At 41.2% G+C, this 15,757-nt stretch overlaps 2 protein-coding genes across 3 annotated transcripts in view; one reads left to right on the top strand and one right to left on the bottom strand.

Moving 5' to 3' along the window:
- The window catches only part of mmd2a (monocyte to macrophage differentiation-associated 2a), a 17,130-nt gene extending 16,634 nt beyond the window's left edge, over positions 1–496 (bottom strand). The window contains exon 1 of the mRNA XM_039825021.1: positions 132–496. Within this exon, the coding sequence (XP_039680955.1) occupies positions 132–160 (29 nt within the window). The 5' untranslated portion in view covers positions 161–496. The remainder of the gene's footprint in view (positions 1–131) is intronic.
- A 6,086-nt stretch (positions 497–6,582) lies between these two features.
- wipi2 (WD repeat domain, phosphoinositide interacting 2) lies at positions 6,583–13,507 on the top strand. Of its 2 annotated transcripts, none has more exons than XM_039825815.1 (12): positions 6,583–6,833; positions 7,693–7,775; positions 8,500–8,669; positions 8,884–8,980; positions 9,653–9,750; positions 10,086–10,178; positions 10,331–10,401; positions 10,562–10,669; positions 10,834–10,998; positions 11,506–11,613; positions 11,812–11,906; positions 12,881–13,507. In XM_039825815.1, the coding sequence occupies exons 1-12, from the start codon at positions 6,760–6,762 to the stop codon at positions 12,991–12,993; spliced, it is 1,275 nt and encodes a 424-aa protein (XP_039681749.1). In that variant the 5' UTR covers positions 6,583–6,759; the 3' UTR covers positions 12,994–13,507. The 2 variants fall into 2 exon arrangements, with proteins under 2 accessions (XP_039681749.1, XP_039681748.1); XM_039825814.1 differs by having other exon boundaries at positions 10,562–10,675.
- Positions 13,508–15,757: the final 2,250 nt, after the last annotated feature.

Genomic DNA, 15,757 nt, shown 5'->3' with positions numbered 1-15,757 from the left:
ACACACACACACACAAAACGTATCCCTCGCTGTGCCAACGCGTCAGTGCGCATGGATGCACAGGATGTGTCACACATAAAAAATATGCTGCCAGCAGTCAAACTTTCCTAAGAAAATAAAAAAAAAATTACCTTCCAAATTTTGTCCTCTTAAAGTCCATCTCGTGCGTATGGGCTTTTATTTTTTTTTTTTGCGCGCGCGTTGGTGCGCTCTATTTGCTAACAGCACACCAGCGAGCGTCGTCTCCTCCTACGGATCCCCCATTCCGGATGTCCCACCGCCGCGCGTGCAAACATAAACACATAAAGTCCGTCAGGGGCATCGACCCTGCAGAGTCAGCTGCACACAAATACACGACTCTTATCTAAAGTGCCGGGACTTCTCCGGTGGTCAAACATCGAGCCATCCCGGTGGGAACACGGAGGCGATGGGTGTTGGGGAACTGTACAGAGATTTTTTTCGGAGTCTCAGATCTGTTTGCAGGATGTTCCGCGGGACTGGGTTAGTAACCCCTCCCCTCCTCCCCTCCCTCCCCTCCCCTCCCCTCCCCTCCCCTTTCCCCCTATCCAGGCTGATGATAACACAAACAGCAACAGCTCCCCACAACACAACTCTGTCTCCTGCCTCAGTTTTAATATTTAACTGGCTCTACTAGTGTGACATTTAAATATTGTTGGAACATAGGGACCTATAACCTACAATAAAAGGGACACAAAGGTGATAACTAAACCTAAGCAAATGATTACATGACTTTGAGAAAAATTATTCATGTTGTAGGGGGTGGAAAAATAATGTAAAAACACACTGGTAGGCAAAAAGCTAAAAAAAAAAAAAGAAAACTACAGGGTCCAAGGTTCCCCAAACGCGCCACTTACTCCCTTAGAAAACCCCCCAAACATGTGTTTTCTCATTGTTATTTTGGTTAATTGTTAAATTATGTTTTCTGCGCATTTTAATTAATGCTGGAAAGTAGTTATACATTTACTCAAATACTGTACTGAAGTACAATGTAAGGTACTTGTTCTTCACTTGAGTATTTACAGTTTACAGCCTGACCCCTGGGTTGGGAACCACTGGACTGGAGCCCGACTGATAAAGGATTTTTAAAGCCCCAGTGTATAACGTGTTTAGTTGTTCATTCTCTAAATCTGTGTTGCCCGTTCACAAACTTGTCCTTTTTCATGAATATTTATCACCACCATCAATTCCAAGTATTCCTTTTGGCTTGAAATTTTACATTTGCATTCGCATGAACTGGGGTAGACGCTCCATATTCATGCTCCATCTTGAAATAGTTAGCCGGTAAGGGACATACAGGACATACTGCTCCGCCTTTCACGTTTTCACTGTCACATGATAAACTCACAGGTGCTGCTAATGCTTCTAACGGGTATCGTAGCTTCCCGGCCCCGGCAAGTTTCAAGAAGGAAACATGGAGGACCACACGTATTCAAAATCCAAATTTCAGGAATAGGAGTCTTCTTCTTCTTCGCCCAGAAGAAGAAAAAGGAGATTGAAAAGAGCAAGAGAGCGGCGTCATCAGCATAAAGCGTGAAGGCTACCGTAGCTGTAATACCTACTTTGAACTGCGTGGCGCCAGAGAGTTGATTGCGATATATGATCTCAACGCTAGATGGGAGAAATTCCCACACATTGGACCTTTAAGGCCAATATCGATATAAATGTTCTGTGATCTAAAAATTCGAAATTCCGATATATCGTCCAATATATATATATAAAAAAATCCAGAAACGCGTAACAAAACATAAACAGATTTCCCTAACATTAGTTATTTGTAGTTATTTATGAGTCCTCATTAAAATAATCTGATAATGCAGTTGAAAAATAAACTTGTTTGTTTTATTGTCACAACAGAACATCTAAATATATTAAAGTTCTGATAAATAAAATGTATAAAAATACAAACTTAAGATATGAAACTTAAAGGGTTAAACACAAGTGTTGCCAACAGGGAGCTTGTAGAGCGCCCTCTGGTGGACAGACTATGCAACGCCAACACTCACAACATGGTTGAAGGGTCCGTTTTTATTTTATTTTTCAAATATTCATTTATCGGCCATTATAAATGCAGATACCGATAGTTCGTAAAATGCCTAATATCGGCCGATAATGTCGGACCGCCAATATATCGGTCGGGCTCTACACTGGACTAAACGACCTGCTACAACAATAACATGTTGCTTACACACAATAATCCCCACTGCCTGAGAACTACCTTTTCAAGGTGTGCCAAATTTTGTCTCGCAAGCCAATCAGAGCAGACTGGGCTTTTCGGAAGGGGGGCTTAAAGAGACAGGGGCTAAAACGGAGCGTTTCAGACAGAGGGTGAATACAGTTATATTCAGACAAACAGTATATGAGAAAAATAATGTTTTTTGTGTTTTTTTGTGTTTTTTACATTAAAGCATGTAAACATTTTCTAGTAAAAATCGAAAATACAAGTCTGAATCTGAAATTCTTTTTAGAATTGCATTTCTCCTTTAATGTATTGATGGGGATTGCGCACTCCACACTGTCAGGAATCAACAAGTAGAGTCCTTTATTTCTTTATTGGTCTAAAAGTAGTCTAATGTAGCCTAAATATCGTGAGTAAAATAAAAACAACATATGAATAAGCCTCTAATATCCCCTCAAAGTGTATCTTGTAGAATGTTAACTCCCTCCAAGGGCGCTAACAACCCCCTATTTCCTGAAAAAAAGGAGGTCTGCTCTGGAAATCTGCACTTTGATATGTGAGTTTTCAAACCAAGAGGAGACAAAGAGCTAAAATGTAAATTATTTAATGTGTCAAAAGTACCAGCAGGGATATAAGACAAATGCTGTTTAGAAATGGTCAATCTTTGTAGCAGTGTAACATGTACTACTGTTTGCTCTGCAGTGCATTTATCTTCTGATAATCAAAAGGAAGCATGGCATTTTCTCTCTCTCTCTCTCTCTCTCTCTCTCTCTCTCTCTTTCTTTTTCTCTCAATTTAATTTTGCAAATCCACTCATGGTTCCCTTCACAAAAAACACACGCTCAAACTGAATGGAAAATTAAATATTACCCAACAATAACATTGGGCCAGCAGAGGCCCTTTGAAGCACTGTGTGAGACTGAACAGATACATTATGCAAACACACACACACAAACACACATCCAAACAAGTTTCCACGCTTCAAACTGAAGCGTGTTACACATTCACCCCTGGCTGTGTTTAGAGATAAGAGTCAAAATATCAACAGTGGCCAGCCAAGCATATTTGTACAGCGTCTATAACGTATTCCCAATGCACTGTATAGGTACAACTGTGCATGTAAAAATGTAGTTTATTGGTAGTGATTACATTTGAACATTTGAACAACTAAACATAAAAGACACATAGCCTATCTCTTATATTCCTGTTTGGACTCATATTTGTGGTGCTCCAGTGTGTAACATTTTCCGTCTCTTATCATTTTAGTTATCGTCACCGTGACTAAAATTAACTTTTTTTCTACGAGCTGGGTATGCAGTTTTGCTTTCTATTTCACAAATCCTCGCCTTCGTCTCTCTGTCTGTCGTGTTTATTTGGAAGCTACGGCTTGTGTAAACCAAAGGCCAGTACACAGTGTGTTGGAGCCCTGCCTGTGCTGACAGACCTCTGGAGGAGAGGCCGGCACGCAATCACTGAAAACAGTCAACTGGACCAAAGGACACAGCTGGCACAGAAACACAACCAACCAGGAGCAAACGCACAACTTAGGTGATCTAATTAACTAAATGGATGAAACACCGTGGTCGTTTCACAGATGAAATTTTAAAATAAATGGATCTGTATTGCCCTTTAGTAGGTCTCTGTTCTGCTGTAATAACCCAATAATTAAGGTTGAAGTCACTCAGATTTATCATTTAGAGAATTCACTACCTTGAGGTTTAATAAAGGACTTGTTATTACTTACTAACACATTGTTTGTTAATAATGTTACTTATGGTGGCCGGGTTGATTCAGTGGGTAGAGCAGGCGCACATATATGCATATCTGCATGTCTTCCCCCTCTCTCTCCCCTTTCTCACCTAGCTGTCCTGTCAAATTAAAGGTGGAAAAGCCCAAAAAATAATCTTAAAAAAAAAAAATATGTTACTTATGCAGCTGTTAGGGACAACAGAGGCTCATCCCAGTGGATGTATTCATTCTCCCAGTGCAGCTGAGCTTGTGTGGTTTTCACCTTTGTCGCATCTTTTTCTTGGTTTACCGGTATTTCCTTTTTTTACACTTGTGCCAACTGATAGTGTCACTGCTTTATCCGTCTTTTGTTCTGTCATATCCTCACACAGGATGAGCAGCTGTCTGTCTCCGGCTGTCTTTTGTTATCCATTAAATAATCTGTCGTTCACAATCCTGCTCTGACATGCTCAGACTTACACCTGAAACTGCAATAGAACTCATAGAGACATAGAGAGTCATAGAGACAGAAACTCTGACTCCCAAAATTACTCAGTCGACATATCCGATCACTAACGGTTTCCTTGTCATCCCACGCCTCAGACTGGATGCCCTTGTCACCACAGTCATTATTGTAGGGTTAGGTTTTTGATTTATTCATTTCAAAGAAATGTCACGTGAAAAGACAGGCCATTCAGAAAATAATCAACATGTTGCCGCTGAACAACAGTGCTTGTGAAATAAATAGATGGAGTTCACAAAAGCTGAAATAAATGCAGTTTACATGGAGTTCTCTAACTTCATATGTTAACTTTTAATAACGCTGCGTCCAAACCAGTTTTATGAAACTGACAGATAAAATCTGATACATGGACAATACATACACATATTATAAATGAATATTTACATACTGTATTGGGACATACATTTTGATTTAATGTCATCACATATATTAAAAACGGCTATGGCAGAAAATGTGTTTTTTTTCAAATAATATAATATGTATAGGCATACATGATTTGCAATATACAGTGCAATATACACCTTTATGTTCACCATAAATTGCATGCATTACTTTGTGCAATATGGGTGCAACCATATACAAAAATACAAAATATTAAAAAATGTGGTTGATATTATATTATTCCTTATATTATCTAAGATATATACTGTATTATATAGGCTAGCAGGGAAGAAAGAAATGTAGGCAGACATGGCACATCACACAGCCTAAATAAATGGATATGATACTTTCCAAATTACAGTATTAAACTGACAATCAGGAATCTTCTCCTTATGAGGTCATAAGGAGCAAGGTTACCTCCCCTTTCTCTGCTTTGCCCACCCAGAGAATTTGGCCCACCCATGAGAGAGAGACATCATGGCTTGAAAACAAGCAAAGCTCATTGTGGGACTGGATCTAGTGGCTGTAATGCTGCACCAAGGCTGGATTTCGGGAAAGAGACTTCAGATACAGTATTAGGGGACCACTAAGGTCTATATAAAAGAGACTTCAGATACAGTATTAGGGGACCACTAAGGCCTATATAAAAGAGACTTCAGATACAGTATTAGGGGACCACTAAGGCCTATATAAAAGAGACTTCAGATCCAGTATTAGGGGACCACTAAGGCCTTATAAAAAAAAAACTTCTAATAATTTATAAGGGACCGACTAAGGCCTATATAAAAGAGACTTCAGATACAGTATTAGGGGACCACTAAGGTCTATATAAAAGAGACTTCAGATACAGTATTAGGGGACCACTAAGGTCTATATAAAAGAGACTTCAGATACAGTATTAGGGGACCACTAAGGTCTATATAAAAGCATCCAAAAAGCAGCATGTCATGGGACCTTTAATAGTAATGTCTTTATGTCAACGGCACAACAGAAGGACATGAGTGACAGTTTAACAGTTGTTTTTGCATTGACACAAAATGTTCATGGAGCTTGAAACTTTTTGTTTAGAAAACCAACAACAGGTTCTGTGTAACATAAGTCTCTTTTTGCTTCAGAAAAAAACAGAACAAGATAGAAAGTGCACAGTACAGTTTTGTCAATGTATAATAAATGTAGGCTATGTAATGTATTTAAACCACCAAATGTAATAATTATATACCATGCTGAGCTGAGCTGTACAGTGATATAGCTTAATATTGAAAGTGGAAGGTCAGAAAGTGGAGATATTTCAACAAAGAGGAGGGGTTGTTGGAGTAGTTTTACAAATTGTATAGTGCAAACTATACAAAACTAAACATTACATTTCCGATTTTAGCCTTTAGTTAAGAGAAGAAACCGGCCGGTAGTGTTAATGGTATGTTTAATAAGTATAATATATTTAACATAGGCTACCAATCAGGATGGAATGTGTAGTTTGCCCGTTCATGTTGTTTGCACATTATGACGATGGGTGCCGCTGTTATATCAAATAATTACTGGCCCACATGACTGTACAGTGGAGTGTTTTCAGGAGAGCTGTGTTTGCTCCGGCTGTCTCTCTTCCGTGGAGCCGATATATCAAACTACAATACAATACAATTCCCAGTCATATCATATCGTTGATACATTATTTTTTATTTATTTTTTTATCATCGGAACTCTGACAAAACTGTCCTGGCTCTTTAAAGGTACCGCACGCTGCGTCCTCAGAGCATGCGCAGTAAGGGGGAGCAACAGCCCCAATGAAAAACAACAACAATCACTACAGCGGGGCTAGGAAAAAAGAGATGGTTCCTTGAAGCTCAACACGTCTGGCCCTTATCACAGTACTTATCCCAGCCAATTTTCTGCTATTTCTAGCTAAGCTTTATATGTCAATGGTGCCGAGCCCATGAACTTGGCCAGTCAAAGTGGGGATGCTGGCGGAAGCCAGCTTCTCTTCGCCAACTTCAACCAGGACAACACGTAAGACTGGGCCGGGGAGAGTGTCTGGGCATCCGATGGCCTGTGCTGTCAAGCTAGCTGACGTTAGCTAGCTCAGTGTAGACTTATCGGACCGCCTCACAGAGTGACAGGGCTCAATGGGAAATAGCCTGGATGTAATTTCTCACAATCGAAATGACTAGCTACCAATACACGCTAATGTTAGCTAACGTTAGCTAAGTAAACTGCCCGGTTGACGCTCGGTTATTTCACCCGTCACTAGCATAGCTTTCTAGCTAACATGATGCTGTGTAGTCCAAGGCTAACTTTAGCCACAATACACATGTAACGTGAGGTTAGGTGTCATGTAAGTTCTTGGGGGGGCTGTGGTAAAGATGGTTAATACACTGAATTGTATAAGATAGACATAGCTGAAGTCTATGTGGTTTTTATGTTTTGGGCGCAAGCGCTTAATGGATGTTATTGTTTACGACTGGCGCTACAGTTAGGGACTGTTGGACAATGCTGTCACGTTAACAGGCACACACTGTTTTTTTTTTTTTTTTTTAGACCTACTTTAATAAGACATGTAGCCAGATAAACCGTTGTGGTAAATGGAGGGGTAGTCCACTAAATTTACCGGTGACTGCTCTAGACCGCAGAGGCCTCTTATTGCAAAACTGCTCCAGTCGTGTGATCGCTGTCACAATCTGACCAGTGCATCCAGTGACGCCAAAACCACTGGAAATCACCTTAAACAGGCTGATCCCAGTTTGAAACGCCTCAGCGAGCTGTAATAACGACATTGGAGTCAGTATCCAGTGTGTGTATTGGTGTAATAACATGCTGATGCAATGATTGTTCAATGCTGCTGTTGTGTCTATTTCTGTTATTTATGTAGGTCCTTAGCTGTTGGCACCAAATCAGGATACAAGTTTTTCTCCCTGTCCTCTGTGGACAAATTGGAGCAGATATATGAATGTAGTAAGTATTGTCTAAGCTCTGTCGTTACATTCTGATGCCCTCTCTGCCACTTGTGTGTACAATCTCATTAGTCAGTCAGGGAGAACACTGAGTACAAAATCCTTGTGTATGTACAATTACTTTATAAGCAGTATTATTGCTCAGCCATATTTGTTTTTGAGTAATTGTGTTTAATGCATGCTGTCTAGACACAATCACTGCACCGTTAGGGCGTTGCTGTTACTTTAAATATTAATAAAGTTTGTCAGCACTTTTCCACCCCCCCATGTGGATGCTGAAACCTCAATAGTGCGCCTCATTTTTAGATTTACATGATTTATAGTATACCTGTGAACTACCCATGTATGCTCACATTTATATTTTTGATAATCCTGTTTAATTTGAATAGCCAATGCAATAGCAGGTAGTAGGAGACTCAAGTTGTGTAGTAAGAGGCGGAAAAGTGTTTTGGCCCAGTAAGTGCTATTGTCTATAATTCATGAGCCCAGCCGTTGCTCAGTAAGTAGTGTGCTTAAAGTTTTGCCGGTGTGTTTAGGAACAACGAAACCTCTGTGAATAAGCTTACTGCCCAAATAATATTGATATGTGATGCTTTTCATTTGCATCATTTCATTCCCTTAATATTGCAATGGGCACAAAAAGGAAGCTAATAAGAGATGACAGGATGCCACCGAGTGAACATTGTGAAGTGATGATTTGTGTGTCTGTGTGTGTGTTCCTGCAGCGGATACGGAGGATGTGTGTATTGTGGAGCGTCTGTTCTCCAGCAGCCTGGTGGCCATCGTCAGCCTGAAGGCCCCCAGGAAGCTCAAAGTCTGTCATTTCAAGAAGGGAACCGAGATCTGCAACTACTCCTATTCCAACACTATACTGGCTGTCAAGCTCAACAGACAGGTAGCAAGACGAGGGCAAATAATTACCTGTCTGTCAGACATTCTGTCCCACGCATTTCCTTTTGAAATAGTCACATATTCATCAAACAACAGAAGATGTATTTATCTTGTGCAAATGTCATTGTTGGCTAATGCATCAGGACAGCAAAATGTCTTATCCTATTAGTGTTTGCCTTTGACAGTCATGTTGTTGATGTTTTGTGGTTCCTGTGCAGAGGCTGATAGTGTGTCTGGAGGAGTCACTTTACATTCACAACATCCGAGACATGAAAGTGCTGCACACTATCAGAGAAACTCCACCCAACCCTTCAGGTGAGTCGGAAGAACGACGAGCAGTATCTCAACATAGTGTAGCATGTGTATAGTGTGTGCGATATGCAATAGGGGTGGTGATGGCGCAGTGGATATAACACATGCCTTTGGTGCGGGAGACCCGGGTTCAATGTGTCCCTGAGCAAGACACTTAACCCCTAGTTGCTCCAGAGGCGTGTGCATATATAGCAATTGTAAGTCGCTTTGGATAAAAGCGTCAGCTAAATGACATGTAATGTGATAATATTAAAATGCTCATAGGATGAAAAAACATTGAAAAATACTGGGGAAGGGTTTTTCCTTCTCAGTATTCTATGTGCTCAAACTGAAACTAGAAACGTCACTTTCCTCAGACCGTGGGGGATTTGGGTTTCTCTTTCATTTTCATTATACGTTTATTTTTAGTTCACAGTTGACTCCGTTTGGTTTGCTGTTGCCCTAAAGGCTGAAAACTGTCCCTGTGGTATACACCCACTGAACAAACACCCACTCACGCTGTCAGAACTATTGTAACCATTTTGATGATTGCAGTCTCTTTATGCACTTGAGTCATTCTTTCAGTTTCACTTATTGTCAAGTTCAGATAAATGTGGTTCTGTTGGAATCTGATTTATCTTCCTTCCTTTGGCTTCCTTTGTTAATAAGTTTGTATTTGTGCTCATATTTCTCCAGGATTGTGTGCCCTTTCCATCAGCAATGATAACTGTTACCTGGCTTACCCAGGCAGTGCTACGATAGGAGAAGTTCAGGTGTTTGACACAGTCAACCTGGTAGGTGATCGCCAACACAGTAAAGCTTCACTATCTTTCTTTTATAAAGCCCTTCTACTTCATCTTTCAGACCAACCTTTTCCCCTCACCTCGTATTTTCTTCCTTAGCACTTTTCTATCATACATAACAAAACAAATACCTGGTGCATGCACAGCTGAGGGGCTGTTTCCATTGCTTATTAAATTGCATATAAAATAAATGTAAATTGTCCGTTGAGACTCTGTCCTCACTATTCTGACAGCCAGTATTTGCTATCATCAGTCACAGCTGATTCTCACTGTTCCTTTGTCTTTCTGTAGCGCATCTCTAACTAGTGTCTGTGTGTGTTTTCCAGCGAGCGGCTAATATGATTCCAGCCCACGACAGCCCATTAGCGGCTCTGGCTTTCGATGCCAGTGGAACCAAACTGGCCACAGCCTCGGAGAAGGTAAGACAGTTCACTGTACAGTACATTAGCACGATGTCTGTGTGGCTCATTTGCGAGTGATTTTGTTTTCCGCCTGAGCAAATACGGATCACTGTTGTTGCTTTCGCCTCCAAGTTTTGTCATCCTCTGTTTATCTTTCACTTCCTCCCCAGGGCACAGTCATTCGTGTCTTCTCAATCCCGGAGGGACAGAAGCTCTTTGAGTTTCGAAGAGGAGTCAAGAGGTAGGTGATCTGTTGAGTGATGGACTACAGTTCTGAAATTGCAGCTGTTTTGCTGTGGATGTACTAGCATGATTCAGTATTTGTGTTTGTTGCATGCGTTCGTGTGTACTGTATATCTGTGTTCACCTGCTTCCCTGTACATGCCTGTTTCTCATCTTAGGTGTGTTAGCATCTGCTCATTGGCGTTCAGCATGGAAGGCCTGTACCTGTCGGCTTCCAGCAACACAGAGACTGTCCATATCTTCAAATTAGAGACGCAGAAGGAGAAGTATGTGTACGTACCTTTTTGTCTCTGTCTTATTACGTCAGATTTAAAAAAAAAAAAAAAAAAACGTTTCTGAGGGTTGCGATTTCCTTCCCATTTACTTGTGCTCACTGCTCCTCAGAGAAACCGAGGATTCTCACATTGTGTGTCTGTGTGTCTGTGTCTAGGCCAGCAGAGGAGCCCACCACATGGGGAGGGTACCTGGGCAAGGTCCTGATGGCGTCCACAACCTACCTGCCTTCTCAGGTTACGGAAATGTTCACCCAGGGGCGAGCCTTTGCCACTGTGCGTCTGCCCTTCTGCGGACATAAGAACATTTGCGCCTTGGCTGTGTGGGTATACACTCTCTCACACACACACACACACACACACATCTATATGCAAACATAGAATATGTATGTACACATACAGCAGTCTTTTTGTTTAGTTGTTGAAATCCATCATGTGTGATGTTTAAAATTCAGTTGATGTCACTCTTACTGATGCTGTCTTGCTGTTGCTGTTCATGCTAACTACCAGTTTGCTGCTTCTATAAAATATGAATCTCTTTACATCCCCGGGGGCCCTGGATTTTATCTGAGAAGATGTTACCCAACAGGGTTTAGAACAGCACATTTTTAATGAACTAGGAGGCGTCTCTTAATGACTGTTTGTGTTATATCAGTCTGTAATAGAGTCCCTTTTGATGAGAAAGCGCTGCAGATCATTACCTCCAGCCAAAGAAAACTGTGATCCAAACACCGTTTCAGCAGTTGCAACAGCACACCAAGCCATGCTAGCTAAAGGCGATCCATAATTAAGCGGGCTCTTTGTGTTGTTTTTTTCTTGTGTAAAATCAGGATTCAGAAGATTCCCAGGTTGTTGGTGGCAGCATCAGATGGTTACCTGTATCTGTACAACCTGGATCCACAAGAGGGAGGGGAATGCACACTTATGAAGCAGCACAGGTAACACACACACACACACACACACACACACACACACACACACACACACACACACACACACAGTAAATCCCTAGCGAATGTGGCAGATGTAGAGTGACGATGCACGGGTCACTGAACACTATAATCTGAAGTTTTACACAACCAACAGCCTGAATTTCGAGATTTGTACTGACATTTTCTGTTACTGGATCCCCTCAGGTTAGACGGCAGTGCTGAGCCAGCCAATGAGATTCTTGAGCAGTCTCATGACCGCCCCCTTGTGGCCCAAACCTACAGTGCTGCTGTCACCAAAGGTATGTCACACAAACGCTCACAAGTAATACTTTATTTTACAGGTCCTTAATTTCCTTCTTTGTTTCTTATCATTTCCCAGGGAGTTTGGTGGATGTAATTTGGTAGTCTTAGGGAAGTATTTGTGTTGTGTTGTGTTGCATTTATAAGCAGTCGTATATTTCCAGATGAATTATACTTACATATAGGGCTGGGCAATATGGAGAAAATCAAATATCACGATATTTTTGACCAAATACCTCGATATCGATACCGCAACGATATTGTAGTGTTGACTATTGGTGCTTTCACAAAATATTTACACAATGAGATTTTTGATAAATAAGCATCAGTACTGTGGATATAATGACTAAGTGTGTAAAGGCAGATAATAGAACAGTTACAACAGTCTGGTAAGTTCAGAAAATGACATACACTGTAATGCAGCCTTTAAAACCAGGAAAAGACAACACTTATGTCATATTACGATATGATATCCAAAATCTAAGACGATATCTAGTCTCATATCACGATATCTATATAATATCGATATATTGCACAGCTCTACTTACATCATCATTATAATTTTATTTTTGAACATTTGTGACGACCCTGTGGTTGTGTGTTTATTCTTCTGCCATTCTGTTTACGTCTACTACTTCTATTCTCCTGTATTTTGAATTGTATGCTTAAGTTACCTTTGGACACATTTAACATTGAATTAGGAAATAAGAGACATGTAAAATAAGACGTTAGTGTTTCGTTGTCATCATGTTGAAGTAGAAGTTCAGTGATAAATGCTTAATCTCTGGCAAAAAGTATGGCAACGGACGAGGCTCAAATTTCATGTCACCATCAGCTATTGAGTTGCAGCAATTTCAGGAAGGATATCAAGAAAGAAAATCTTCCTTCATGACATTGGACTTTGTTACGCAAAGTAAGTCTTGTGCAAAGTTGTTTGTTGCGTTATTTGACCTTTTGACCTCTTGTTTCCTAGGTTACTGCGAAGAGCAGGGCGCCGTGGGAGGGGCGGGGCTAGAAGATGACCTCAACGACTTGCGCTTAGAGGAAGAGAACGAACAACCGCCGCTCATCCTTGAAACTGACTGACTTAACGGACGGCTGTACCCACCAATCAGAGGGCTCCTCTGGTGCTGCTATGAACATGTGACACAAGGGGGGCAGGGGCAGGATCAGAGACAGGGGTGTTTTTTAAAAACGCTCAAAGCGTTCAAGAGCCTGTCTTGTCAGTCTTATCTTTGCGTTTGTCTGTTCGCATACATCTTGACCATTTTTCCTCCCTCCTTCCACCACTACCTTTTCCCTCAGTTTGCCCGCGCGGGCCAAACTAACGCTTTGCATGTACATGTGCCAACTGCTAAAAACATGCTCCAATGTGAAAACGAGTATCTGTGAGTGTGTGTGTGTTGGACGTTTGATTTAAAAAAATAAAAATAAAAAAGTAGCTGTGTCTCCATTTAAGACACACAGACGCAAGCACTGTGTAAACATGAAAGTGATCGTGTAAGTGCCTCTCTGCTCCAGTGTCATGGTTTCTTCTGTTTGAGAGGAGGATCTCTTTGCATTGGCTTAATAAAATCTATTTTCAGTTGTCGGATCTTAATCGAGGGTGTGTACTATCTTGGCTAACCCTTTCCTCCCCTCACGTACAGTCACACAGTGTCCTCATCTGGCTCAAGTTTACCCTCCAAAGAATGTTTTAGAAGCCTTTGGCGTGAGGCAGAGGTGTTTGCGAAGAGTTTGTGTGTGTGTGTGTGTTTGTGTGTGTGTGTGTGTGTGTGTGTGTGTGTGTGTGTGTGTGTGTGTGTGTGTGTGTGTGTGTGTGTGTGTGTGTGTGTGTGTGTGTTGTGTGTGTGTGTGTGTGTGTGTGTGTGTGTGTGTGTGTGTGTGTGTGTGTGTGCGCTGGGCATGTACATTAGCAAAACACTGAGTAATTAGTCTCTACTTGTCCCCCCCCCCCCAGTTCACTTTTACCTCATCCAAACAGGCTCAGTGGACCTTCCTGCCCTCTTCCTTCAAACCCCTCCGCCCCCCCCCCCGTCCCTTTCAAGGCCTGCAACCATTGGTTGATTTTACTCTGATATTAACGCTCTTTTAAATCTACATAATCATAACCAATGATGTGTCATGCGTAAGAAAACATGCATGGTGTTGTTGATGTGGTACTTGTACTGTCCATACATCGAAGACATTTGGGTGCTGAGGATCACTTAGCAGATCAGTTGAGAAAGGCAGGAGGCTGTCAGTGATTTGTCTTCAGTGACCGCCTCCTCGTGCGCCTCACCCCCACTGTATCTCTACTCTGTACATTGCTAGATGTGGAACGATATCACTGTACCATATTGTCAGGTTATGACCGTGGCTTCAAGATCTTACACACTGGGATAAGTGAGTGAACTGTGGATTATAATTTGATCGATCTGGAGCTCAGGCTGAGCCTCAGCGGGTCCAGGATGCTGCATGATTCCCCACTAATCCTTCTGGTGTCTGAAGACGCTAAACGAGGACCAGCCATGGGATTGTCAGACGTTTTCTAATGATTTTGTAAAAAATGTGAAACGTTCATCTGAAACTAAAATGAAAATAAATTCCATGTTGATGTATGAGATGGGTGCCTTTTGTTCTTGTTACACTGTGGTAACTGTCTTATATTCATTAAGAGATACGGTTGTGTAGTAGTTAGCATCACAGCTACTATAACTAGAAAATTATTTTTTACTTTATCCCAGATTAAATTTTACATGGAACAGGTGACACATTTAAACATGTAATTATATTATATTATATTATCCCCTTTTAAGTAGATATTGTTAGCAAACAGCTGCCTATTTACACAACCAGCAGACACTGAGCATTACATTAGCATTCACTTGATGAATGTAAGTTCAATATTTACTCTCCTTTTACCTCTGTTTTAATCTTAACCAACTTGAGGGCTACCTGGCTCTTTAGCTGCTAAATGCTCCTCTGTGTTAACTAGCAAGTCGCTTATTTTGTCCGTCTGCCATTTTGTCATGTGCAGCTAGCATGTAGTTATTTCAACATAACTTTCTTGTTAACAAAAAAAGCAATGTCAATGAGAGGGCTTAGACTGAACCAAAACAGTGCGCTGAAAGAAGGTAAAAATCTCCATAATGCTACTGTATGTGAGGAACTGTGTCGGGTGATAATACTCGGTTGGTTTGTCACTAGGAGTGACCCCTTTCACATTACACATGTACATTTGATCCATTGTTAATATAGAAACATTATTTAGAGCAACTTTAAAGGTCCCATGCCATGAAAATGTCACTTTATGAGGCTTTTTTAACATTAATAGAAATGGTGATAGGTGTAAACCGAGCCCTGGGTATCCTGCTCTGCCTTTGAGAAAATGAAAGCTCAGATGGGCCGATCTGGAATCTTCTCCTTATGAGGTCATAAGGAGCAAGGTTACCTCCCCTTTCTCTGCTTTGCCCACCTAGAGAATTTGGCCCGCCCATGAGAAAGAGACATCATGGCTTGAAAACAAGGAAAGCGTGGCAGTTGGTCAAGGCCACACCCCCACCCTCCACCTTGCCCCCCCTCTCTCCTCCTCAATAGCTACAGACACAGAAATGGCACATCCTAAGGAAAGCTCATTGTGGGACTGGCTCTAGTGGCTGTAATTCTGTACCAAGGCTGAATTTCAGGAAAGAGACTTCAGATACAGTATTAGGGGACCACTAAGGTCTATATAAAAGAGACTTCAGATACAGTATTAGGGGACCACTAAGGTCTATATAAAAGAGACTTGAGATACAGTATTAGGGGACCACTAAGGTCTATATAAAAGAGACTTGAGATACAGTATTAGGAGACCACTAAGGTCTAT

This window comes from Perca fluviatilis, chromosome 15, assembly GCF_010015445.1.
Source record: "Perca fluviatilis chromosome 15, GENO_Pfluv_1.0, whole genome shotgun sequence".
NCBI lineage: Eukaryota > Metazoa > Chordata > Actinopteri > Perciformes > Percidae > Perca > Perca fluviatilis.
Note: the sequence above shows the minus strand (reverse complement) of the source record. Positions and strands in the feature narration are given on the sequence as shown.

Excerpts from the sequence above, each read along its gene's own strand:
- wipi2 (XM_039825814.1), top strand. The coding sequence starts at position 6,760 with ATGAACTTGGCCAGTCAAAGTGGGGATGCTGGCGGAAGCCAGCTTCTC. Across the intron at positions 9,751-10,085 it reads TGTTTGACACAGTCAACCTG|CGAGCGGCTAATATGATTCC; the intron begins GTAGGTGATCGC and ends TGTGTTTTCCAG. Across the intron at positions 10,402-10,561 it reads TTTCGAAGAGGAGTCAAGAG|GTGTGTTAGCATCTGCTCAT; the intron begins GTAGGTGATCTG and ends TTCTCATCTTAG.